We start from the raw sequence: 25,693 nt of genomic DNA, 5'->3' as shown, positions 1-25,693 counted from the left end.
GCCATGTGAGTGAAATCCAAGAATGCAGTGAAGATTTTGATCTTCTGTTCAATAAACAACCCCATCACGTCTGAACTGATGTTTGTGGAATTTAAGAAGCCATATTAGACACTGCTATTGTTTTCCAAAATCTCCTGACAAGGTAATGATTTGTTTGTGGAATTAACAGTCCAGTTGGAGCATTAGTCTTTTTTTCAAAAATAATTTGACAAGTCTCTGGTTTAAACAACTTGGATACATATTTTGGCTCATTCTTTTTTTTTCTTGGGGAAGGGATGGGTGAAATCTAATAACTCGATTCCTTCATCTTTTTAAAGACAACATGGTAGAGTTTGCATTCTGCTATGCTTGAGGAATATCAGTTCACTGTCTTGGACTGAAGATAGAACATTCAAATAAAAGCCAGACTTTCTGTCTCACTGGGAAGCGATTAAATATTTAACACTAAGTGAGTGGTCAGGCATAAACCTTCAGAGAGGCTGAATTTGGTGGACATGCACAACAAATCCACTACTAGCTCATCACTTCAAAATCACGAGAAATATTGTAGATTAAAAAAAATGTAACATAACTGCAATGAGCTAAAAAGTCCAACCTAGAGTGATTATGACAAAAACAACCAAGATTTGCAATCAGTTTAACATATAGAACTGCTCTCCAAGCAGACCAGGGACTAACATAATAATAATAAAATCACACTAAACACACCCGATTCCACTAAATAATTGCTCAGAATATTTTTTTTAGTTATGGGTATTTCAACTATTGAACAGGTTCATCACTTACGATTGTCACCCTCAACAGTTTGAGCAGATCGTCGAGGAAGAAAATCTTAAAACAACCCACACCACAATGTAGTAATTAATCAAGTTAATCATTCAGATATATCCAAGAATTGAGCCTTTGCTGGCCTGCTAGGAGGCTAAAATACAGCGCTGATATTGATCTGGGTGTGCCCATTTAACATAACAATGGTCATATTAGATTTTGGATGTAGTACTTTGCATCAATATCAAACAGAACCTTGCTGGCAGCTATTCAGCGTCACTCTTAACACACCTCACAGCATAGGATGAATTGCTCAGGATATTGTTTGAGAGATAGATTCTAATCATTTTTAACAGTTTCAATCACTCATGGACAATTGTTGGCCAAGCAGTTCAGTGAGGGGAAAAATACTGTTGACACACCCCACATCACAGAATACTGCTTCAGGATAATCTTTCAGTGACCTATTCGAACAATCTTGAACAGATTTAACATTTATGAGTTTCGACCCAGAATATTTTCCAAGCAGATGGGGTAGGGGGAGACAATTGACTAACTTTCATCAGAAGGCAGGTAAAATGCTAAATTTAGAACCAAGTGTCAGTAGACTGTGTGTACTTGTGTGACGAGCTGAAGGAATTTGTTAGTAAAATAATGGTCTATTTTGGGTGTAATATAGGAAACATTTGCTTATCTAAACGAAGCCTATCATTGCTTGTTTGTGTAGGAGGGTAATTGCTTGGGTGTTGTAGAGATTTGTCAGAGAAAATCCAAAAAGTAGTCACCAAAGTGGTTAATTAGGTGCCTGGCTTAAATTAAAATGTGTAAAAATTGTTTTTTAGAACATTAAACTTTGAATTCCTCTCAATTCAGCATTGACTGGAATATTGTATAATATTATATATAATATTGTATAATATTAAAAATGACATCCGACTCACTCGAAGCCGAAGAAAAGAGCGCAGGTCCCTATGATGAGGAATAGGGTCAGGTAGAAGACTCCCTTCTGCCGGGCCATCATCACCCGTCCATCGCAGCAGAAAGTGTTCTTGCCCGGCAGCTTCTCCCATTTCCGCACCTTCCTGCTTATCATCACCGCCGACATGACGATTACACTTTAGCTATATATAAAATAAAATAAAAAATGCAGATGTTACTCAGTGGATAACGTGACACAGAGACACAAGAGGCTTGCACCCACATTGTCATCAGCAGTGTTGATTTCCACTTTGCGGTCTTTTTCTGCGGCAACTCATTCCCACGACGACGCGAAGAACAACCTCGGCTCCTTCACGCCCTTGCTGGAAGAAATTAGACAATCATCCACGGGCGCTCGCTGCAGATGTTTCCCCCGCCTCTCCACAAATAATAAATCCACCCGTGCAGGAGCGAACCTTGACCGGGCTGACTCGTCAACGCTTGATCGGGCAAGCAGCTTCCCATTGATTTAATGAGAACAACAACAAAAAAGAAAAATTCAAAAAAGAAAAATAAATGCGCTTCAATCAGCAGTCAACGCTCGATATCTTCGAATAAAAAAAAAATCTAAGATTAAATACTTCAACTGGACCGATGGGGAAGCGGAAAATAGCTGCTTTAGTGTGCTGCTCCTCCACCCGCAGGATGCCAGATTCACTGTTTGAGTCAATGGCAGCAGGAAACACGCCTAGATTGAAGTGTCTCTCCTTAAAGGGGCAGCACAGGTAATATACAGCAACAAGGAACAAAGACCACAAGCGGCCCGTATTATTAGGTACACCTGCATCAGCTAATCTAACATGGCATTCATTTCATGCAGTGTTTTACTCTTGTCAAACAAAATGAAAAATGCCCCAAAGGCGGGTCATTCCAGAATTGGAGGACATTTCATATAATCCGTGCACAAAATGAACATGCACATGTTGTCTAATAACTGTTTCCCTGAGACAAAATGTAATTGTAGCTGCAGTAATTCCTAAATATTATTGAATGATTTTTCTCTTGTTTCTCTTGTTGCACAATTCACATATTGAATGTGTTTTTAGATCAGCTTTTTGGTGTGTTATTTTGATGATCTGTTTACCTTATTAATTATATCACAGTCCAGGCATATTTTGAATGATAGTCATTTGTGTGTCTGGAAATGGCAATGCTGTTCCTATAAAACCTTTTTAGCCACCAGGAGTGGTTCTAAAAGATTTACCATAATGACCAATACTAAAATACAGTTATGTCATGTTCATCAAAATCGATGCACAGGTTTTTTTTCTTTGTTTTTTCATTTCACATACCATCAGACTACATGTGGTACATGCACCACACTTTGTGAATCTATAGGAAGAAGAAAAAAGTGAGTTACGCAACTCAGCAGAAATCACAGCTGAGGTTAAGTGAGGACTTCTTCTTTTCATTATTTTTCAATGTTTTCGGCCAGTATGGGGTCTCACTCAAACCAATGCAACCCTGCTACTCGTATTGTGAAAAAAAAATAGATAGTTTGTTCTTTTCAAATGATTATAGCAGCATCGTGTTTTCTTCAATTTCTTGTTCAATTTCTTGTTCATTTTAATTCCTGATACCACTAAAGGTGTCGCAGGGGACAAACAGATTGAAAGTAAAACATTGATGCCTGAAACTACCGTTTTGGCCATACCAATGAACTTAGTGAAGATGAAGAACTAAAGTGATTTTGGTTATTATCAACAAAACTATTGAAAATGGGTATATTAGCATTTAAATCACGAGCCATATTTTGATGTCATCGTTATATTTGTTCAAACAAATGTGCCCTTAACTTTACCAGGTGTCTGATATGAACAAAAATTGAAAAAACAGTTGTCAGATTTTTTTCATATACTGAAATAAGGCTGATTTTGTCTCAATTTGCCCCCAAATTTACTTATGCAGTGTTGGCATTAGGCGTGGTCAGCATAACACAAAGCAGATACGTACATATACTTGAAAAATTAGGAACGACTGAAAAGTGTTTAACAGCAGTGTGATGTGTCATTTGTAGTGGCTGCAGAGCCTGCATTATTTACTGTTACAGCTACAGAGTGACTTTAATAGTGATCCAATGAAAGTTCAATATTTGTTTAGCTCAGTCACATAGCCATAAATGCTTTCTCACTAAATGCATGAGAGAGTGTGGATACATTAAACGACGCAGGGTGGATGTGACAAATCATTCTCTTGCAAAACAACACTGAATATTTTTCTGTCAAGTGTTATTTTGCTAATGAAAGCTCAAACTGCAGACAGTTTAACACAGCTTTTGTTTTCTAATGTTAACAATATAGTAGAACGCAGGCCTTGACTTGAATGCAGACCTTGACTTGAATGCAGACATATTGTGAAAAATATTACACTATAAGCCCCTCAACATCAACTATATAAGCAAATAGAAAGCAAAGACAACAATACATCCATCCGTCCATCCATCTATCCACCCAGCCAATTAAATAGAATTAAAAGCATTTTTTGTCTCAGTTTGCATCAATTGAAAGACAATTGTGGTGATGCTGCCCGCCTTGACCCCCATGTGTAAGAGACATATGTAGATACATATGCTGTACGAGGATATCTGTATAGTATAGATGTCTCAACTCCCCTCAACTCCTTGCAGAGGATAAACTAAGAATATAAAAAGAAAATATGACTATGAATACGGTTGAATTCAATGTTTAAATATTATATCAGTTACCAGAATGCTTTTTGTGTGTTTCCCAGTATGTGTGAGCTATAGCACTATAACCTAGTGGACTAAAGGCATTAAGATACTGGACTAATGTGTAATTTTCACAAAGGCCTACCAGTTTGATACACATCTTTGAAATAACAAATGTAGTCAATTTAACTATTATTATCATCATTACTATATTAGTAGTAGTAGTAGTAGTAGCAGTAGTAGTAGTAGTAGTAGTACTGTTATGTTCTGCTTAATAATTATATCTATAAGATAAATAAAATATGGTGGATTTTTCTTTTCTTTTTTTATTTATTGATTCATATTCCGCAACGAGTAGAAAGCCCATTGTGTCGAAGTTACCCAGCATCACTGAGCAATTTTACGGCCTCTATCGGCAATCATGCGCACCTAGTTCAATGTTTTTTCAATGTTTTGGGGTTGTTGTTTTTTTTTAGCTAATTAATTTATCGGAAGTTGCTTGATAGTGATTAAACAGACATACACATATTAACCTTACACATGTAATATTTTCAATCAATATCGCCCTTAGAGTTCACTGTACAGCTAGTCCGTTGTTCTTAACCGTCCGCTGGAAACAAATCCTTGGTGCCGGTGGTCCGCGTTACGCGTTTGCATTTTTCTGTGTTGACATTTGTTTTATGTTCTCAAGGTATATGTTGTTTATTATTTATTCTTAATGGAAGGGGTGCCTTGTCTCCGTCTGCCTTGTCTCCGTGTGCCTCATTGCCATGCACAGAAATTAAGGTAATCGCCAGCTAAATAATCTTGAGATTATTAGTGGTTAGCATGGCTAGTGAGGACATGAGCGATTGTTTGTGTCTAGTGTTGTTTGTCTACTTGGCTTGTCGTAATGTAAAAGTCATTTTTGTGTCTGTAATACACAGGGAACACTTGCGGTCTCAAGAGTTCTTGGACCGAAATGTATGTATTGTGAAAGAGCCTACTGGGACTGTCCTTGTACCCATTTTACCTCCATGTTTACAACAACTTGACCAAACTTTTCTCAAAGATGTGACAGTTGTTTGGTGCCAGGTGACGAACACGTATTTAAATAAGGAAATTCACTCTAAAATGCCGCTCCAACTTGGCTTCACATCATCCACAGGCTTCTGCGCTGTCCAAGAAGCAGAGATGCAGGAGGAGGGGTGATAAGCTTGAAGATCTCCTCCAGGAGTTGCTGGAATCTCATGGGGAAAGTTGGACAAAGGAGGTGAGGGACGATCTGCCTCGCAGCTTCCAGCGGCATGGAGATTTAATCCTGCTGGGGCACAACTGTTTCTCCCTACCTGTATGGGAGAAATTTGGTAATATTGCCAGATTCCAGTGTGCTTATTGGTTTAAGCAAACATCAGTTGGTTTACAAACGTTTTTTCTTTCTGTTTATTTTAGATCAACAGCTATGGCACACCGTAGCCAAAGGCCTTGGAGCCAAACGTCTGGCAACGATGAATCGAATATCCAGCGATGGTTTCCGATCGCCGCAAGTGACTGTTCTGCTGGGAGAGCAAAGCTGGGTCAAACATGTGGACAACGGCATTACGTGAGTCCTTCGCACTGTGTGTGGATCATTTCATTCACTCCCATTGTTTACTAGTAAGCAATACATACGCTCGGCACACAGAACATTAGGCACACCACATTATTATGCATTTTTTCATAATAAATGAATGAAGCCAGAAAAGAAATGCAGCTGTGTACCTTTTCTGACTTTTTGGGGGAGATTATCGCTCTAAATGTCTGTCTGTCTAATTGCAGGTATGAGTTTGATGTCACCAAATGCATGTTTTCTGCTGGAAATATAACAGAGAAGCTGCGGGTTGCTGGATTTGACTGCAGGGGCGAGACCGTGGTTGATTTATATGCAGGTAAGCAAAATGTATGGTCTGTATACTTTGGGTTTCCATTAAACAGCAAGTCATTGTTAATATCTTTCCTGACTTTTTTGTTTATGTGCAGCGTAGTTTTTAGTAATAGTATGCAGCCCACAGCAAGATAACAACATGCATCATTTAAATTACTTTTGTTCATTTTTATGCTATTAGGTATAGGATACTTCACGCTTCCGTATCTGGTCCATGCGGGTGCGGCACGTGTCCACGCCTGCGAGTGGAACCCACATGCGGTTGAGGCACTGCGTAAAAACCTAGTCATCAACCGAGTACATGACCGCTGCACGGTTCACCCAGGGGATAATCGAAAAGTAATGTATTTTGTATGTGCTCTTCAGCCTCAATATACCTGAACACGCACCTGACACAGCATTAACTTCACCAACAGTCTAACAGTGTACCACAGTTGTGGAGGTACACGGTGTTATTCCGAGGTGTTAATAGGTAATGCTATCTAACCTATGGGGGACAGAATGATAGACAAAAAAGTCTTGATATTATGTAGAAACTACAAGCACTTTAGTGAAAAGCCTTTCCAACTTTGTCAGGATGGAGACTTATTATCCAAAAGGCAACATAGGAAAGTTTGACATTAGGAAGGGTTGGAACCTAACAGTAATAAATGCTACAGGCAACAGATGGGTCTAGCATATTCAAGGAACTGTATATTTTGGTTCAAAGTACTGGGATCCTTTTTGTTTTGTTCAGGTCCAGCTGTGTGACATTGCAGACCGGATAAATCTGGGCCTCATTCCGAGCTCTGAGGACGGATGGCCAGTCGCCTGTCGCCTGCTGAAGAAAACAACTGGTGGTATCCTACACATTCATCAAAACGTTACATCAGCAAATGCCATGGCCTCGCATGAAGAGAATGATGCCGTGTCCGGGAAGAGAGCGGACAGAGAGGTGTGGCAGGCCTGGGCTTCTGCCACCGCAAACCGCATCGTGTGTCTTTTGAAGAAACTCACAACTACTACATGGAGAGCAAACATCCAACACATTAAACACGTAAAGTCATACGCACCTCATGTGCATCATGTTGTGCTGGACTTGGAGTGCAGACCAGTCTGAATGATGACCATAATCATTATAGACAGCACGACCTACATATTATAGATATGTACAGACACACTGAATCCTGCCACTTGGGTTTAGTGTCATTCAAGAGACAATGAGCAGTTTCATTTGAGTTGACTTCATCATTGGAAACAGATTGGTTTGGTGTATATAGGGCATAGCTTCTACTTATACACATTTTAATGGCACTACAATTTGGCATACTCACAATTCAGGGCACTATGTTGTATGGTGCTTCAAGATAAAATTGAGTTGCCCTACGTTTTTTTAGATACCAGCTGTCATTGGTCCTATTTTTTGCTTTGAGTGCAAACTTGAAATATGAGTGTTGTCTGGTGTCAGTGAACTCAACTAATCTCACATTAAGCAGCACTTAAGCAAATAGGAAGCAATTCTTCCAAAAAGTGGGCTTCACGCTCTTGAATGCCGCTCCCAGTCGAAGTTGATCATCAACCTAAATAAAATTTGCAGAATTTCACACTGTATTGAAAACAAGCCCATAGCTTTAGCCACTAGTCTGCGACCTTAAAGCTAAACCAAACACAAAATAGGAAATGCGTACATTTTGCCAACTGATGTATGAACAGAAACGATGCAGCAATGCATTCTGATGTTCCATTACAGCACTGCCGTCCATATATGTTATTTCAGTCTATCGGACTGCTTATTTCAGTCTATCGGACTGTTTCTAGGTGGCCAATGTGGGCAACTGCTTAGTTATTTTTGTGTAAATGTTGTGTGGTTTTATACTGTAAGTCCAATATGCACTGCTATTTTTTTATCATAAATAAACATCACACTATTTTGTTGGTTGTTTTTAGGTGTTTTTCAGATTCTCGGGCATTCTATTATTTAAATAGGAAAACAAAGGCAATTAATCCACTCTTAAAATAGTTTTAAATGAGTTTGATAATTCATTAGTTGTCAGTCGATTCATTTTCAGACCTCTAAACTCAAGGCACCATCGTAAATAGTGGCTAGTGAGTGATTCAGAACAGCCTAAAAGTTTCTTTTCTCTAATTCCCTGGGGCTACAGGTCCTTGACTAAACATTTCTCACTTTTCTGTTTTTTCATGATGGTGTTGGATGACAGCAGGATGGACTCGTGTTATTTTGTCTGTCTGCCTTACAATTCTGCAGTTCATGTTTAAAATCTAGGCTCTGGCCTTGTATGGCCTTTGCAACATTTCCCATGTTGCATGAGTGAAAATATAGGGGTGACTTTTTTCTGTGAGCCAATGCATGTAAAAAAAAAAAAAAGTCATAATGGTGCAGTTTTGTAATGAACAGAAATAATATTGTTGAACAGAGATGGCAAATGGGGAAGGTCAATTGGGTAAGATGTGATTTATGACCTATTTATTATTTATGACTGATGACCTCGCATTTAACATAAACTCACACCCCTGGGAGAGGGATGGACACAGATATTACAGAGAGCATGAGAATGGCGACCCCAAGTGGATAAAACAATAGTGCACCTCACATGCACATATTTATTTGCATGTTTTAAACTAAATATTCGTCCGTTACAGGGTGGTCTGAAAGGTAAGCCTGTGATAAGTGAGTGGTTGCTGTATGTAACTTTTTAATACTATAATATGTAACAATAGTAAATTGTAATTTAGCTTTTTTTTTTTTTTTTTACTTTTATGTGCACTAAAGTCTGATTGACACATTTAGTTCTTCATTTTCTTTTACATAAGCCCAGTGTTAATGTTCGAATCCTGCATTAAATTATAGTGGATTAGGGCTGCAGTATTAAATATATTTGTACAGTTTACTTTTTAGGGTGAAAGATTTCTCTCGTTGTTGTTGAACACTTGGGCTATTCCTTTTTTGTTTGTTTTTTGGTTTTAATTGAAATGGTACGAGATTTCGTTTTGAAAGTGTGCGAATCACTTAAGTGTGTTAATAAGTCACTACAGTGCTTCCGGTTGACAGTGGAATGAACGCGCAATGGAAAGGCGGACAGAGGCGTCAAGTGTCCAATCTTCCTGTTTGTTCACTTCCTAAGCAGCACTCTGCACTGCGGTTCTTCTCACTTGAGGTGGAGGAAAGCGAAGGCTGTGGAACTGCACTAGTCGGTGGAGCCGAGCTATAAAAACTATTCCAAGGTACTTTTTTAAATTATTATTCTCAATTTTATTTCGAGGAGGATAAAAATTTTGACTGGAAACTAAACTGTGATGACGTAAACTTGACTTTTCGGCAACAGGTGCGTGCACAATTACGTATAATTAATCCGAGAGAAACCAGTTCTCCTGCGGTGTTTTAAACATTAAGCAACCACGTCTTTGTCTGTGTAAATTCCAGTTTAATGACTAACTGGTTGGAAGTAACGTGACCATGTCGGAGTCTGCATCAGTGGCTATTTATTTATTTATTTATTGTGGCTATTTATTTATTTATTTATTTATTTATTTAAGTTAAACAGTGGTTGCTTTTCTCATTTTTAATCATCTACCAAACGTAATATGTCTCTCGCACCTTGAAACAACGATAATCCACTTTGGAAGGATGGAAAAGGAATTTGTAGTTTTTTGGAAGGTAGGGAACTGTGTATGCGCAGCTTCGTTCCTTCCTGGGTAGACAAGTTGCCCTGCAGGTATTGTTCTACTTCTACCTGATGTCCTCTCTGCCTTTCCCTAGGCTTTCAAACAATTTTACACGTGCCTTGTAAAAGTAGCTCATTTTGAGGCAATTTAAATGGGCCCTTCCATTTCAGGCTGAAAGCTTGATGTTTGTTTTAAATGGCTGCTGATCCCAGTGTCTTGAGAGGGTGGGAACCCAGACTGAAAGCCAAGTTGATGTTATTTTTGCCTGCCCTGTGCCAAACAACCTTTCATCATGGCAGTGCAAAATATCACATCCTGGTTTACTTCCTTTTTAAATCATTTGTCATTTTAAGTAATGCTAGTTAAACCAGAATGTTGGACTGCTGCATCCTGAATCCTGGTCACATGACACTGAAAAAGCCTCTCCTTGTTAGAGGTGTTGTGGTTTAGATTGTCAGAATTAATCAAATATCAATACTTAAATACTAAAGAACCTGTTTATTTTTTTTGTCAGTGACAGACCCTGCGTTTGGTACCTGAGGCTTCGATTACCTGTTTTAATCCATCCCTTCGAGGACTTTTATCACGCCAAAACAATGTTTTTGTGTTTTTAGCCATGTTATTATATTTCCTTGTCAAAACACCCCAAAATGATGTTTTCCTTCATTCACTCATTCCAGAGCATTTTCGCTCATACCTCTTATTTTTTTCCAATTTAATTTTTCTATTTTGTGTGGACATTGAACACACTTCGAGTCTACTGACGAATGTGTGAGTACTGGAGGCAGGGTTTCAATGAGCCACGTCTTACTTCCAGGTTAGCAAAATAACTACCAAAATGACTCGTATTTCATAATTCGATTGCCATTGTGCCATTGTACAAAGGCATATACTAGTTCCCTGTATTTTTTTTTTTCCCAGTATCGAGCTAACTGGATGTGACTGATCTTGTTGACCCAGCAACAGCCACCATGCCCCACTCAATTGACAATATTGACCTGGACTTCCTCTCCGACACCGAGCGGGATTTGATCCTGGAGGTGCTGCGGCGGGATGAGGAGCTCCGGCAGACCGAGGAGCAGCGCATTCGGTGAGAAGTTTCCTTATCATGTTTTCCCACACCGGCAAGTACTGGCCCTGCTCCTGTCACTTTAGGGCAGCCTGTTTTCCACTAAAATCAGCACAGCGGAAACTATGACGACAATGGCACAACGAATGCATCAAGTCTGAGGGAGGAACACCAAGCAATTGAGGAGAATGAGAATTTGCTGTGTTTACTGTTGAATACAGTTGGAGCACTGATTTTATTTCAGAGCGGACAAAGGGTGGTAATAAAAATGGAACCCTTCAGTAAAGTGGAGACTGTGGAGTAGGGATAGGGCCTGGACCCTGCTTTGAATGGCAAACGTCTATGTATAATTATGCTCTGATTTTTTTGAAATTATTTTTTGGATGTCCAAACTCAGCTTTAATATTAATAATTATTATTATAATTGCTACTCACAAACTGCGACTAGACACTATACAAACACAGTAGTGCCTTGCGGTACGAGTATAATTTGTTCCTCGACCATGCTTTCCCCATTGAGGGAATAATAAAGGATTATCTTATCTTATCTCTTATCTTATGCTTATAGCTCTAAAAGTTCTTAGCACGATAATGTTTGCCTATTGAAATGGATGGGAATGCCATTTGTCTGTTCCAGCCCCCCATAAAGCGGCTAAAGCGTTTTGTATTTATTACTCATTCGAAAGAATAGCACTCTAACATTATGCGCCATAGAAAAATAAAGTAAGTACATAATTAAATTGAATGGAAAAAAAAAATTAAGCAGTTTTTGTCACACCCTCATTCAATTCGATGCACATTGGGCTACTTATGCTAGTGTGCACCTTGGCCACTTGGGGGCAGTAGAAAGTAACATGCTGTACTGTTGATGATGATGATGATTGTACATTGCTTTTGTTTTTTTCTGCCCCATCATACTTTCAACTAGATTGCATTTTGTTTGCCATGTTGTGTTGCAGGAAGCTGAAGGCAGAGTTGCTAGAAATTAAGAGGAAAGGGGCCAAACGGGGCAGCAGGAGATACAGTCAGCGGAGTTGCGCCCGATGCCATGGCTCTATGAGTTTGCTGGTGTTCAATTCTGACCACTGTCAACGCTGCCATCACCTTGTGTGCAGCAAATGCAGAGCCAGCCTCCCCGATGGCTCCTGGCTGTGCAGAGTGTGCATCAAAGAGTCGTAAGGGAATGTTTTTAATTACCATCATTTAAAACATTTCTTTCTAATAAGAGTAGGCATCATTAAAAGCTGACAGGAGATCTGTTAGGCTGATAAACTATTTACAAAAGTGTGACTTCAATGTCTTTTTAGCGACCTAAGGAAGACCACAGGTGACTGGTTCTACAATCTGAGGGTCAACCGATTCTCCACCATGCCTGGCCATGAGCTGGTGAGAAGCAGCCTCAGAAAGAGGCCTACGGGTGAGTACAGGAAGAGGAAGTGAGTTCTGACTGTTTGACAAGGAATGTAAACAGCGCGCCAAGCCCAGCATGCCTAAAGTAACTGGAATACTGTCCTAATCAAACAGTAAAAGAGGAAATGGCTCTGCGTGTGATTCACTCACTCTTTTTCTTTTTTTTCTTTTTTTTTTAAGCAAAAAAGTATGTGACAATGGGAGATGTTCTACTAAAACATTCGGAATCGACCCGAGGTCCTCCCGTTCCTGTCCCCCGGCAGAAAGTCAACACCACCAACATAAGGTGCAAAACTATTTCCTCCTGTACATACAGTATACTATACACAAATAGTTAAGGATATCAACCTTTCCAGTGATATTTTAGTATAAACCTAATTGCAATATAGTAAGCTATACAGGTGAACTTAAAGGGGAGGTCAACCCCAAAATGTTCTTTACAATATGTTGTATACAACCTCATTAATGTAAGCACTGCTTTCCTATTAATATTGCGTTTATACAATATGAATTAGCGAAGTTCACCCATAGTTATCCATCTCAGGTAGTGGCCATTTTAGTGCCACTACACTCATGTTTCACAAGCAGTATTAATCGTGTTAATAAAAAACAGTATTAATTAAAAGAAAATGTCGTCCAATTGGGGTAGTTACAACACCTTTTGATGACTGGGATGCTGAATATGACGTGAGGAGAAAAAGGCTCTGCAGAAGCTGTATGCTTGCCTTCGAGTCAACAAAGACCGACTAAGTACAGTGGTGCCAGCCTGAGAGCTTGCATCACCCGTCACATACTGGAAATATATCGAACATATGTGAAAATACTAATACAAGCAGTGGTTATTTAACGTCAAACTAGCAAATCTATTTGTGGACACTCAGGATTAATGCATTTCACCAAATCACAATCATTTGGCCACAAGGTATACAAAGAATCTGAATGATATAGTGCACCTAGTTAATCAATGTTTTTTTTTTTTTTTTTTTTTTTTTTTTTTTAATCAGAAAAGTTTAAAATTGGGGTGTGGGGAATAAAGTAAGAACATTTTACAATTAAAATGTGTATAAACCCTGTAAATATTCACCCAAATGCAAAAAGCAAAATATCCCTAACTTTTTGAGTGGTGTATAATACAATTGTACAAACAAAGTGATACAATTGCAAAAGATTATTTCAATTTTTTGTCTTGTCTCCAGTGAGAACTCGGGCTCAATCATTTCGACGGCGTCTTCTGAAACCAAAGGGGATGAATTTTTCCATCATGGTCCTTCCAGCGAGGACTCTGGCTCTGTTGCTTCAACGGTGTCCTACGAAAGAAAAGGAATTGATTCCCTGTTTAAGTCATTGCAGAGTGACACTGAGTCGGCAGAAGTAGCCAGCCTCACGAGCGGCAAAACAGGCACCGAGTCTGGTCGTGTAACCCCAGACCTGCCCAGGTAAAGTCACTGCTGGTGGTGCTGATGTTGGAATGTCAGATAAACTCGGACTATATTAAGTTGTGTGTATTTGGAAACACTTTAATGTGATGGATTTATTGTGTCATCCAGAAGAGCGATTCTCCCACCTCATTTCAACCAATCCCATGGTTCCAGTGTGACTCCACCTGGTAAGCCTCTTTTTGTTTTCCCACAACCAGAGTGAATTTAGTTATAAGTCATCATGTTTATTACAGTCAACGATGGGCTGGATGTTTGCGAGCAGCCTGACTCGGATGAGGTCCCAGGGGAAGTTAAGAGCCAGTTTGTACAAGGTTTGGACTCTCAAGTAAGTGCAGTAGTTATGTGTTTCATTAGCGCTTAAGGCAGTGCTTCTCAAATAGTGGGGCGGACACTGAGTGTGTGTGACTCCACTGAGTGTGTGACTCCAGGGAACATGGTAATTAGATTTGATTTCTTTATTCGAAAAACCCATTTGCCCATTTAATGTAATTTACTTGTGGTTTCCAGCAAGGCTTAGTCAATAAGGATTCCTAAGAATTTATTCTCATATACCCTTTCCAGGGTTGTGGTGTCTATTTTCAATTCTATAGTTGCCGGGATTTCCCGATTTCCAAAAATTATAAATTTAGTTTGTTTAAGATTCAAAGATAATTTATATAGTATATCAAACCACAATTTCAATTTGGCCAACTCAGTTGAAATTACTTTTATTAGCTGGTGGAGATTCTCTCCAGAGCAGAAAACATTTGTGTCATCTGTGAAAATAACATGCTTTAGATATGTAATTTAAATACAGTTTAAATAATTTTGGTCTTAATATCGAACCTTGTGGTACACCACGTGATATCTAAAAGCGATAACCTGTGTTCCCCTATCCCCACAAACTGCTGTCTCCTCTCCATTAAACTTTTCAACCACTGAAACCCTAACCCTATGATTACAATAGGCTCTAATTTGGTTAACAAAATATTTTGGTCTATCGTATCAAAGGCTTTCTTTGAATCTATAAAAATAAATACTGCAAACATCTTATCAATTGCACTAGTTATTTCTTCTAACATATCCAATCATGCCATAGAGGTTGAACAAGTTTTATAAATCCATATCGATTATTTGAGTAATTCATATTTATTCGGATTAGTTCGGATATTTAAATTACAATGTTAGGTGTACTTATACAATTGTGTAGACAAATGGTATGTATAGGAGAGTAGTGGGGTGCAGGATTTTTTCTTCTTCTTGGGGGTTGGCGTAAAAGACATTTGAGAAGCACTGGCTTAAGGAGACATTTTATTATCTTCTTTTTTACTTCCATAATTTAAAACATATCATTAAAACACTTGGGAACTGTGTACAACATGCTTTCATCAAAATAACTCGAGTTATAGTGCCGTTTTCATGCCCTAGTTCTTGTTGTACTGAATCAACCTGTTTTTAGGGGCCAACACTTTGTCACACTTTTCATCACATTTAATGCTGGGCCAATGTTGTACTTTAGTAACCATGACAAGACCAGCACATGGAGGGGAACAAAAGAAAGCTCCCATAAATACAAGGGGGCAGCACTTCATACACTACTCCAGCTAGTCCTCTTTTAAACATGATTAGCCGTTTGTGCTTATAGGTCCCAGAAATAAAGCAGGCTAGTCCAAACCTTGAGTTTGATGTTGAGAAACACTTGGAGAAGAGTATAAAACACATTGAGAATACTCCTGGTAAGCCCAATATTGCCCTGATATTGTTATACCACAATGCAGTAAGAATTTGGTTGTAACTCATGTTTATGACAGAATGTGTCAAAGATGAGCTGGGTGTTTATGATCAATTTCACTTATATGAGAGCCTGGATGACTTCAAGAGCCAATTTGTCCAAGATTTGGACACGCATGTAAGTAGAACAGTGATGTACTTCATTAGCGTTAACATTATCACATAGATTGTCTAATAAAAGCTTCAAATGTTTAACTTTGGAACTCAAGGGAACATCTTGGTGACATCTGTTCCACTGCATGAGTACAATTCTGCTCAAAGCAGATAACCTTGCTATTGATGCTTTTCCATTGGCAAAATATGGTATACCATTTTGTATACATAGTCAGGGGGACTTCTGGGTGTGCGCAACTGATGTCATTTGGGTGATCCGTGCAGTGATTGCTTTGCTGGTGTTGTCCATTTTCGACTCATAACTAAAGGTGCCTCCTTGAGTAGAGAATGCAGGAAATCCTTGTCTTATTTTGACAGATGCCTTCACTGCGACATTTTTTAAGATTTTACTTGTACTGTTTTGAAGTAGAAAACCAGTGTGCTGACAATAGAACTGGGAATAATGTTTTCCTTCTCACGCTACTGCTAATAAGGAGCTAACACAGTTACGATGTTGTCACAGAAACTTTATAGGGTTTATTTCTACCTCAGCTTTTCCCATCTACTTTTTGAACATGATAAGCCTTTTTTTCCTTGAACTGAAGTTACCGGAAATAAAGCAGGCCAGTCCAAGCCCAGAGTTTGATGTTGATGAGCTCTTCAAGAAAAACATTGACAATCCTCCTGGTTAGTCTGTTATTGTTGTGCTGTTGTTTTCCCTCACTGCAGAGAGAATTTGGTCATAACTCATCATGTTAATTACAGAATGTGTCAATAATGAGATGGATGTTTGTGATGAATATCACTTATATGAGACCCTGTTGGACATCGAAAGACAATCTGTCCAAGGTTTGGACACACAAGTAAGTAAGCAAGCCCCACCTTCAGATACTGGCTCGTTCTCATCCAAGTGAGCAAACATTGTCCCCCCCATATACCTTTGGGTCAATGGCGAGTCCTGCTTGCATTTCCATAAAGAGCCCAGAATGTCAGGGGAAAAAAGCAAGTGTCCATCCCTCAAGGACATTAAAGTATTTTAGCTTGAGAAGCTGAACTTCGAGCACTACGCCATCTACACCTCTTTGAACACGCTTAGCCCTTTGTCCTTTTAGGTCCCAGAAAAAAAGCAAGCCAGTCCAAGCCCAGAGTTTGATGTTGATGAACTCTTCAAGAAGAGCGTAAAACCTATTGAGAATCCTCCTGGTATGCTGCCATTTTTTACCCCCCACAATGCATATAGAATTTAGTTGTAACTCATGTTCGTTACAGAATTTGACAAATATCCGCTGGATGTTAGTGAACAAGCTGATTTGCATGAGGTCCCAATGGGCATCAAGAGACAACGTTCCCGAGGTTTGGAAGCAGAAGTAAGTAAGCCCTTTTTGGGGAGCGGTGGCTCGTTCTTCTGTAAGCCAACATAAAAACTCCCATGTCAATGGCGAGTTATGCTTCCATTACCATGTCAGTCACAGAATGTTGGGGGAAACTGGTGCCCATGAAGCCCTTTTAAAAAAATGTCCTTGAAGGCAGCACTTCATGCACTTCTCCATGTTCTCCTTTTTGAAAACGATTAGTCGTTTGTCCTTTATAGGTCCCAGAAATAAAGCTGGCAAGTCTAAACCCAGGGCTTGATGTTGAGAACTTCTCCAGGATGAGTGTGAAACACATTGAGAAGCCTCCTGGTATGCCTTTGGAGAAGCCTCCTGGTATGCCTTTGGTCCTGCAAGTTATTCTCCCCACACAAAGTAGAGAGAATTTGGTGATAACTCATATTCGTTACAGAATGTGACAAATATGGGATGGATGTGAGTGATCAACCTGACTCGTATGAAGTCCCAGTTGACAGACAATTTATACAAGATTTTGAAATGCAAGTAAGTAAGCCCTGCTTTTAGGGACCGGCTCTTACTCATGTAAGTGCTCAATTATCTCTATCGGCTGCCACAAATACTCCCGTGCCAATGGCGAGTTCTGCTTTCGCGACCATGAAGATTGTGGAATGTTGGGGGAAAGCTAGTTCCCATAAAGACCATTAAATCTTTTTCCTCAAAACCAGCACTCCTTCTATTATCCCGTCTGCTCCTCTTTGAAAATCATTAGCCATTTGTCCTTAGGTCCCAGAAATAAAGCAGGCCTGTTTAAACCTGGGGTTTGGTGTTGAGAACATCTACAGGATGAGCCTAAAACACATTGAGAGTCCTCCTGGTAAGCCCCGCATTGTCCTCATTGTATTTTCCCCCAATGCAGGGAGAGTTTGGTTGTAACTTATGTTCATGACAGAATGTGTCAAATATGGGCTGGATATTTGTGAACAGCCTGACTCGTATGAGGTCCCAGTTGCTGCCAAAAGACAATTTGTGCATGGTTTGGACATGCAAGTAAGTAGATCTGTAAGTTAATTCTTAATTGACTGGTGGGAGCTTCAACTTTGCTTTTTTTATTCAACCTATCTTTGGTGAGATCTTTCCCATTACTTGAGTAGCCAGCCATTCTGCTTAAAGTGACTAATCACTCTTAATGCTATTCCATTAGTAAAAGCAGGTACGGAGGAGGTGGTGTCTCTCCTACCTGGTTAGTGGTGCTTCTAGGGATCCTGAGCTGATATCATTCGCAGGGGCCTCTGAGCAGTGTCCATTTTGCTGCTGATATTAATTTGCTTGCTGCCCTCTGTCTCCTCTTAAGAAGTAAAGGCCAAGAAAGCCTGATCTTCTTCTGACCGATCCATTGAAAGCTGCATTGTTTTTGCACTTTTTCCTGGGTTTATTTTGAAGTAAAAAACCAGCTGCTCCCAAAGCAAGACAAGGACTGCTGAACTGAGGCAGTGCTCTTCAATGGAAAAGCCAGGTTTACGCAATGTTGTGGTGTTTGTGTTTTGGTGATAATTCTGAGAATGGTGTTTTTCTGTGACTCTTATCGAAGCTATGGCTGTCAAATAGACTTGTTTGTTTCTGCCTCAGCTTTCTCCATCCACCTCGCTTCGAGCCTGACTAGCCTTTTGTCCTTGTACTGAAGGTCCCAGAAATAAACCGGGACAGTTCAAGCTCAGATTTTGATGTTGACAAGCTCTTCAGGAAGAGCGTCAGGAATGCTGAGAATCCTCCTGGTTAGTCACTTATGTCCTGCTGTTGTTTTCCCACAAAGCGGAGTGTATTTGGTTATAACATATTGTATTAATTACAGAGCATGTCAATTGTGAGCTGGATGATCAATCGCAATTATATCAAAACCTGGCGGACACTCAGAGCAAGTTTGTTCAAGGTTTGACCATAAAAGTAAGTCAGCTTTGTTTTTAGGGGAAGGTTCTTTTTTTTTAATGCAAGTGAGTAATTGTGTTTTCCAAAAAGAGGCAGAACTTCAAGCACTATTCCATCTACTCCTCTTTGAACATGATTAGTTGTGTGTGTCCTTATAGGTCACAGAAATAAGGCAGGTCAGTCCAAGCCAAGAGTTTGATGTTGAGAACCTTTTGGAGAAGCACGTTACAAACACTGAGAATCCTCCTGGTAAGCCCCATACTGTTCTGACATAGCCTTTCCCCACAAAGCAAAAATAATTTGATTGTAGTTCATGCTCATGACAGAATGTGTCAAATATGGGCCGGATGTTTGTGATCAACCTGATGCAACCCCCGTGCCTGCCCCGAGACAACTTGTACAAGTAAGTAGATCAGTAATGTGGGTTCTTAGATTGGCTGTTAAATTAAAAATCCTCAATTATTTAACACAAGCCTAGGTGACATAGTTGGTGACGTTTTCCACTGCATGGTTACCTGTTGTCAAAGCGGCTTGAGACGCCCCATTGATGGTTTTCCAATCGGTAAAAGCAGGTGCTACGTGGCGCTGTTGGCGTTGTCCAATTTCTTGGTGTCCTCTTTGTCCTCTTGACTGAATGAAGTGAATGCAGGAAACCATTGTTTTATTTTGATTGGAGTATGGTTTTGTAGTTTGACGTAGAAAATACTTCGCCAGTGTGAGTCAAGTAGAGCCGATTTGGTACTATGCAGTGGAAAAGAATGTGTGTGTGCACGTTTGGCCCTCACTCTTTTGGGAATAAGGAGATAAAACTGTCATGGAGCTGTCAAGTAGACGTTGGTCCGTTTTTGTCTCTGCTTTCTCCATTCACTTTTTCTTGAACGTGACTAGCCGTGTATGTTGTTTTAGGTCCCAGAAATGAAGCGTGCCAGTTCAAGCCCAGAGCTTGATGGTGACAAACTCTTCAAGAAGAGCGTCACAAATAATGAGAATCCTCCTCGTATGCCTCCTGTTGTCCTGGAATTTGTTTACCCACACTGCAGAGCGAATTTGGTCATAACTCATGTTTATTTCAGAAAGTGTCAAATGCGGGCTGGATATTTGTGATCAACCTGACGCGTTTGAAATCCTAAGAGATGTAGAGAGCCAATCTGTCCAAAGTTTGGACACGCAAGTAAGTCGGACACTAGGTGACATTTTAATGCGTGTTTCCACAATATGAAACAGTTCCCAGGCGTTTTAATAACACGTTAGTTCTATTCTTTGAACAAACTACCGCAAGGCTTTGAAAAATTGGTGCACTTCATCCAGTTTTTAAGGTCTCCATCACCTCTGCCATGCTGTTTGTGTAATTGGCAACTTGTGGTTCATGTTAACCAGCACAGCAATTCACGCTGCCTTTTTTGCCTGTGTATGCTGCAATAGGCCCCAGAAAAAAAGCCAGTGTCTCCCAGCCCAGAGTTGGATGTTCAGACACTTTTCAAGAAGAGCGTCAGTCGTACTCAAAATCCTCCTGGTAAGCATCTTCTTGTAAGTTTTCCTCGTTTGTAGTCAATTAGTTCATGAGTAATTCTCTTTGCGTTGATGACAGAACACCTATCAACACTAGATTTGCGTGAGAATCAGGACATGTTGACTGTACCGATGGGAAAAAGGAGCCAATCTGTGCCAGAGTTAGACATGCAAGTGAGTATTTTCATTAAACGCTAATGTTTAAATGTAAAATGAGAAAGTGTGGTCAAGTACCTTTATCAAGTGAACCTCAATCTGCATAGTAATGTTGTTGTTTATACTTACAGGATGATGAAGAAGAGGACATTGACAGCTTGGTTAACTTTCATAGAAATTCGATGGTCAGCTCTGCAAGTTCAATGGTAATTTTTTTTTTTTCTTTCTTCATAATTTAAAGTAAGCTTTTGAACTGTTCTGCTAGGAACTGTGAAGTTTTTGGGTGCTTTTGGTAGGATGGTGCCAAAGTCCTGCGAGTAGTCATCGTTGCCAGGAAGTAAAGTGCCATTTGGGCTGTCAAGCACCCCCACCTCACCCAAACTCGCATTTCTAGGCGCAACTGTATGTTGAAGGGATGCATCTGAACTCAGAAACTAACATCTTTGGATGTTGAGGAGAAACTAATTTTGGTCTGAGTTGTTGGTGGAAATTACTTTTAGGGTTTTATTTTGGGGGCATTTTTCTTCCATTACCCTTTTATTTTTAATGGTAATGTTGTAAGATGAGTTTCAAATGCCAATGTTTCATGATCATATGTTGTGGTATATTTGAAGTTTGCACTATTAATGAGTAGTTGGTGCCTGAAGACATGAAAGTTTTGATCAGAAATCGCCCAATAAAATCTTTTTCTTCACAGAGCATGACTAGTATTTACAGTGACTCTGGAGACGGTTACAGCATGGATGTGAGAGGGGAGGTGGTCTTCTCCATGTTCTACGATGAGTCCAGCCAGAGTCTGCAGGTTTTAATCAAGGAGTGCCGCAAGCTGGCCTGCGGCGATAGCCTACGGCAGTTTTCCAACCCGTAAATATCACTTTTTCATTTCACTCCACGAGCGTGATCATTGTACTGTTTGTGTTCAGTATTTGCAAATGTATGCACCTTCCCTTTTATGTACACATTTTGCTACTTTGTGTTCAAGTGTGCTGCATGGGAAATTTAATGTCAACAAACACGTCCACTAGTCGAGTCATGTGAGAGATTTGCAAGGAGAAAACAGAGTTATTGCTTCATTTTTTTTTTTTTTCCAGTTACGTCAAATGTTACCTCCTCCCGGACAAATCTCGTCAGAGTAAAAGGAAGACAACAATCAAGAGGCACACCTGTAACCCGGTCTACGAAGAAACATTCAAGGTACTCTTGAGACAAACACGTCCTGTTCCTTAGCTTTCATTGACACTTGGTCTGGCTTGCATGCGACTCGACATCAACACACCCACTGAGGCCTTTAGGATGTCTATTGATTTGTGGTAGCGCTTGTCAATGTTGACTCTGTTCCTGATTTGCAGTGGTGGGGGGAGGGGGGGGGCATCTGTTTCAATTGCGCCATACGTACAATCCAAGTGCTACCTCCTCGCACCACATTATCATGGAATAAATAATGCGCCCACACTGTAATGCAGCCATCTTTGGTGAAATATGTTCTTGTCTGTCAGATTTTTTTTTTTTAATCGTACTTGTATCGTGCATTTTTTTTCTAAAAAGTAGGCTTTTGTATTGATCATTTTTCCACACCTGCAGAGGAACAACCACGAGCCAGGAGAAAAGAGTGTATAAAAGACATAAAACATCCAAACTTTTGGATCATATTAAAGAAGCCAAAGTGTGCAGTTTGCCTTTTGCAAACCACAACTGGTTTAAGTTACACAACCGCATGTCCACTCCGAGGTAAACATCCATCCATCCATTTTTGGTACCGCTTTTGTCCCCACGGGGGTCGCGGGCGTGCTGGAGCCTATCCCAGCCGTCATCGGGCAGTAGGCGGGGGACACCCTGAACTGGTTGCCAGCCAATAGCAGGGCACACAGAGACGAACAACCATCCGCACTCGCACTCACACCTAGGGGCAATTTGGAGTGCCAATCAGCCTACCAAGCATGTTTTTTGGGGATGTGTACTCATTTGTTCTATTGTCTCCTTCATGTTTAGTACTCCATTCGCCGCAATCAGCTGTTAACTCGTAGCATGCTGATATCGGTGTGGCATCACGGCCACCTCACCAGCAACCCTTTCTTAGGAGAGGTGGAGATCGCTCTGGACTGCTTTGACCTGGACTCCCCACAGGAAGAATGCATGGCCCTCATGACTAAAGTAAATTATTTCAGTAAACAGCATTTTATCACCTTGTAAAAATTCATGTCATGTCATTTCCATCACCATCAAATTTGATGTTGTGTCCAAAAGTGCAGTGATAAAAGGATTTGACATCACGATTAACAGTACCTGTATATCCGTCTCAGGTGGCCCGGGCAGGCACACCAGAACTAGCAAGACATTGGCCATTCAATTGATTCTGTGTGACAAACTGTTTAATCCTTTTTAAAGGGGATGTCACCAAAAAATCAGTAGATTTTGCTGATTAATTCTTATTCCACAAATGCAATATTAATCAGAATGTTGGGTTCTGATTGGGAGCAGCATAGAACATATTTTAAAGAAAATTTTAATTTGACTCTCCCTTCAACTTTTATTACAGTACTTGCTATTTAATTGTCATGCTAGTGTTTTTTTTTCTCAAATGCAAACACAAATTTAAATACAATGCCATTTCCATTTATTTCAATTACGAGCGTGGTTATGGAATGGGAGTCGTTCCTCAAATCACAACCGTATTAAAAAATTCTCATCAAACTGTATTAGTTTGAAAACATCTGCAGTGTGTCTGTAAATAGTAATAAAATCTACACATCATGAACATAATACATGTAACATTCTCCATTCAAGGCTCCGTGCTGCGTACCAACGTCGGCGTTCACCCAATTAAAAGGAGAGCTGGTAATCTCCTTGAAATATGTCACACCAAAAGGCCCTCCACTACAGAAATTCAAAGGTAAAGCTACAGTACGAGGAGATCTGATTTATAGCCACACTTTGCTGATGTGAAATAAAAAAATCTGTCTCTCTCCTCCAGGCAAAAAGGTAGTTGAGGTGAAAGGTGGGGAGCTCCACATCCTGATTAAGGAGGCAAAGAATTTGATGGCCATGAAGGGAGGAGGCATGTCTGATAGCTTTGTGAAAGGGTAAGACTGAAACAAAGCTCCAAGGCGTTCTATGGTTAAAACTCTTTTTGAAGATCCTTTTCACTGTGATTTCACAGCTACTTGTTTCCATCCAAGTCCAAGACAAACAAGAGAAAGACGCCCGTCGTGAAGAAGAACTTGAATCCTCACTATGGCCACACATTTGTGTACAAGGAGCTAACGCTGGAGCAACTGAGTACCATGTGTCTGGAACTTACCGTGTGGGACAGAGAACCCATGTTGAGCAATGAATTCCTTGGAGGAGTGCGCCTCAGCTCCGGTGAAGGTAAAACACTGACTTTTGTGCACGTGCATCTCAATCGGAATATTGTGGATAACTTCATTTAGGTCTGTACAGTGATACCTTGAGATATGAATAACTGCACATTCAAGTTTTTCTTTAGATATATCTATTTATTGACTTTATTTTCTAAGCAGCAGACTTGAGATGCGACCACTAACTCCACAATATGTAGCACTTTGGCAAACAGTTCTTCCAAAAAGAGGCTTCCGGCTGTTTAATGGTACTCCCAGTTAATGTTTACTGTCAAACTTAACATAAAACAAACACTTTGTGTATTTCAAACAACTACATACCTTTGCCTTAGGAAATGCTAGCAAACAGTGCAGAACGCAGTTGACATACTCGGTTAACGTAGTTGACATTTTAGGAGCTAGTTGAAATTTACAGCCTTAAATCATTATGCACAATGATAAACAGTTTAATTTCTGAGATTTTTTTAATCGCTCTTGTTTTGAATCCATCCATCCATCCAATTTTTGAACTTCTCACGAGGGTTGTGAGCGTGTTGGAGCCTATCCCAGCAGTCTTTGGGCAGTAGGCGGGGTATACCCGGTTGCCAACCAAGCGCAGGGCACATAGACAAATAACAATTCACACGATCACACCAAAGGACAATTTAGAGTGCTCAATTCACTTACAATATCTGATTTTCAAATATTTATAATGCTCAATATTTTAGAATTTATAAATATTGCCATTTTACCTTTTTAAACAAAAGGACAGTTTGTGTGTCGGGGGGGCTGGAAGGGATTAAGGCATTACCATTCATTTCAATCTGAAAAGAAGACTGAGGATCTAAGTGTTTGACATCTCTGTGCCAAGTAACTATGCTCAGGTGAGTTGCACTTCTTGTGGTGCTTTGCTCCCATCCTGTGGCAGCATTTCAATTTAATTTCCCTGTTGTATCATGGGAATTGACACCATGCAAAAACTTTTCTACATTATTCACTTTATTGAGAAGCACCTGTATATACACTACAGTACTTAAAAAAAAGTTTGGGGTACTGGTGACATTTCAATATGGTCTTAAAATGTGCTCCATTTTAGGCTCTGTCAAAATTGGAAATGAAGAAGTGGGGATGGATTCAGTTGGAGAAGAGGTCAGTCTGTGGCAGAAAATGATGCAGTACCCAGACTCTTGGGCAGAGGGCACCCTTCCATTGCGCACCACCATGAAAAAGAAGGGCAAATGAGGACGCCTGGCTCTTTTTTGGAGGGCCGGGGAGGGGGATGGCTCAGGTTTTGACATGTTTTTTGATGAATAATGTGCAAAAGAATGCTCAAATGATGGAGTTAAGTTAGAAACACTCACTTGTTTTTAACCACAGCTACACAGCACAGAAATAGTGTCAGTCATGATGGTGTCAACGCAAATTATATTGATATACATCCATGTACAACAAATTGTTGTTTTTGAAATGTTTTATAGCTTTGTCACTGTCTTAGCAAATGTATTTGTAGAGGGTTTATGAAGTCTTTGTTGCAGATGACATTTTTTACTTCCATAGTTACCTCAAAGTTGCCTCGACTATGCTCTTCTGACAATAAATATTGATTTAAAATTAGATTGTTTCATTTTACACCATCGTATCACACCCAACCACGATGCATTAAGAACATCTATTTAAA

The 25,693-nt window shown here is 39.9% G+C and overlaps 3 protein-coding genes across 9 annotated transcripts in view; 2 read left to right on the top strand and 1 right to left on the bottom strand.

Annotated features, from left to right (window-relative positions):
- zdhhc9 (zinc finger DHHC-type palmitoyltransferase 9) overlaps nucleotides 1–2,418 on the bottom strand; it is a 28,846-nt gene extending 26,428 nt beyond the window's left edge. The window contains exons 1-3 of the mRNA XM_037261056.1: nucleotides 2,163–2,418; nucleotides 1,970–2,069; nucleotides 1,710–1,889 (exon numbers count right to left, since the gene is read on the bottom strand). Of these exons, the coding sequence (XP_037116951.1) occupies nucleotides 1,710–1,873 (164 nt within the window). The 5' untranslated portion in view covers nucleotides 1,874–1,889; nucleotides 1,970–2,069; nucleotides 2,163–2,418. The remainder of the gene's footprint in view (nucleotides 1–1,709; nucleotides 1,890–1,969; nucleotides 2,070–2,162) is intronic.
- A 2,592-nt stretch (nucleotides 2,419–5,010) lies between these two features.
- On the top strand, nucleotides 5,011–8,228 carry trmt12 (tRNA methyltransferase 12 homolog). 2 transcript variants are annotated; one of them, XM_037261055.1, is made up of 7 exons: nucleotides 5,011–5,200; nucleotides 5,341–5,377; nucleotides 5,562–5,760; nucleotides 5,846–5,996; nucleotides 6,212–6,321; nucleotides 6,499–6,656; nucleotides 7,054–8,228. In XM_037261055.1, the coding sequence occupies exons 1-7, from the start codon at nucleotides 5,133–5,135 to the stop codon at nucleotides 7,414–7,416; spliced, it is 1,086 nt and encodes a 361-aa protein (XP_037116950.1). In that variant the 5' UTR covers nucleotides 5,011–5,132; the 3' UTR covers nucleotides 7,417–8,228. The 2 variants fall into 2 exon arrangements, with proteins under 2 accessions (XP_037116950.1, XP_037116949.1); XM_037261054.1 differs by having other exon boundaries at nucleotides 5,341–5,488.
- A 1,147-nt stretch (nucleotides 8,229–9,375) lies between these two features.
- Nucleotides 9,376–25,629, top strand: sytl4 (synaptotagmin-like 4). Of its 6 annotated transcripts, XM_037261019.1 has the most exons (31): nucleotides 9,376–9,539; nucleotides 10,737–10,797; nucleotides 10,902–11,070; nucleotides 12,009–12,224; nucleotides 12,357–12,466; nucleotides 12,640–12,745; nucleotides 13,656–13,895; nucleotides 14,007–14,067; nucleotides 14,131–14,223; nucleotides 15,523–15,613; nucleotides 15,689–15,786; nucleotides 16,367–16,448; nucleotides 16,527–16,624; nucleotides 16,874–16,964; nucleotides 17,031–17,128; nucleotides 17,353–17,443; nucleotides 17,544–17,635; nucleotides 17,876–17,966; nucleotides 18,042–18,139; nucleotides 19,922–20,012; nucleotides 20,089–20,186; nucleotides 20,438–20,528; nucleotides 20,604–20,698; nucleotides 20,812–20,886; nucleotides 21,378–21,544; nucleotides 21,772–21,874; nucleotides 22,670–22,831; nucleotides 23,465–23,570; nucleotides 23,652–23,760; nucleotides 23,838–24,046; nucleotides 25,112–25,317. In XM_037261019.1, exons 3-31 carry the CDS (start codon nucleotides 10,952–10,954, stop codon nucleotides 25,255–25,257), a joined length of 3,327 nt encoding a protein of 1,108 aa, XP_037116914.1. In that variant the 5' UTR covers nucleotides 9,376–9,539; nucleotides 10,737–10,797; nucleotides 10,902–10,951; the 3' UTR covers nucleotides 25,258–25,317. The 6 variants fall into 6 exon arrangements, with proteins under 6 accessions (XP_037116914.1, XP_037116913.1, XP_037116915.1 ...); XM_037261018.1 differs by lacking the exon at nucleotides 10,737–10,797 and having other exon boundaries at nucleotides 9,377–9,539; nucleotides 25,112–25,629; XM_037261020.1 differs by lacking the exon at nucleotides 10,737–10,797 and having other exon boundaries at nucleotides 9,377–9,539; nucleotides 19,922–19,994.
- Nucleotides 25,630–25,693: the final 64 nt, after the last annotated feature.

The sequence above is a fragment of the Syngnathus acus genome, chromosome 10, assembly GCF_901709675.1.
Source record: "Syngnathus acus chromosome 10, fSynAcu1.2, whole genome shotgun sequence".
Taxonomy (NCBI): domain Eukaryota; kingdom Metazoa; phylum Chordata; class Actinopteri; order Syngnathiformes; family Syngnathidae; genus Syngnathus; species Syngnathus acus.
The sequence above is the reverse complement of the archived record's forward strand: the minus strand, read 5'-3'. Positions and strand labels throughout refer to the sequence as shown.

Bases quoted from the DNA above. Each gene is read 5' to 3' on its own strand.
- trmt12 (XM_037261054.1), top strand. From the start codon at position 5,133: ATGGAAGGGGTGCCTTGTCTCCGTCTGCCTTGTCTCCGTGTGCCTCAT. The intron at 5,997-6,211 runs GTGAGTCCTTCG...GTCTAATTGCAG, and splicing joins CATGTGGACAACGGCATTAC to GTATGAGTTTGATGTCACCA. The intron at 6,322-6,498 runs GTAAGCAAAATG...TTATGCTATTAG, and splicing joins CGTGGTTGATTTATATGCAG to GTATAGGATACTTCACGCTT.
- sytl4 (XM_037261018.1), top strand. From the start codon at position 10,952: ATGCCCCACTCAATTGACAATATTGACCTGGACTTCCTCTCCGACACC. The intron at 16,449-16,526 runs GTTAGTCTGTTA...TGTTAATTACAG, and splicing joins AAACATTGACAATCCTCCTG to AATGTGTCAATAATGAGATG. The intron at 20,013-20,088 runs GTATGCCTCCTG...TGTTTATTTCAG, and splicing joins AAATAATGAGAATCCTCCTC to AAAGTGTCAAATGCGGGCTG.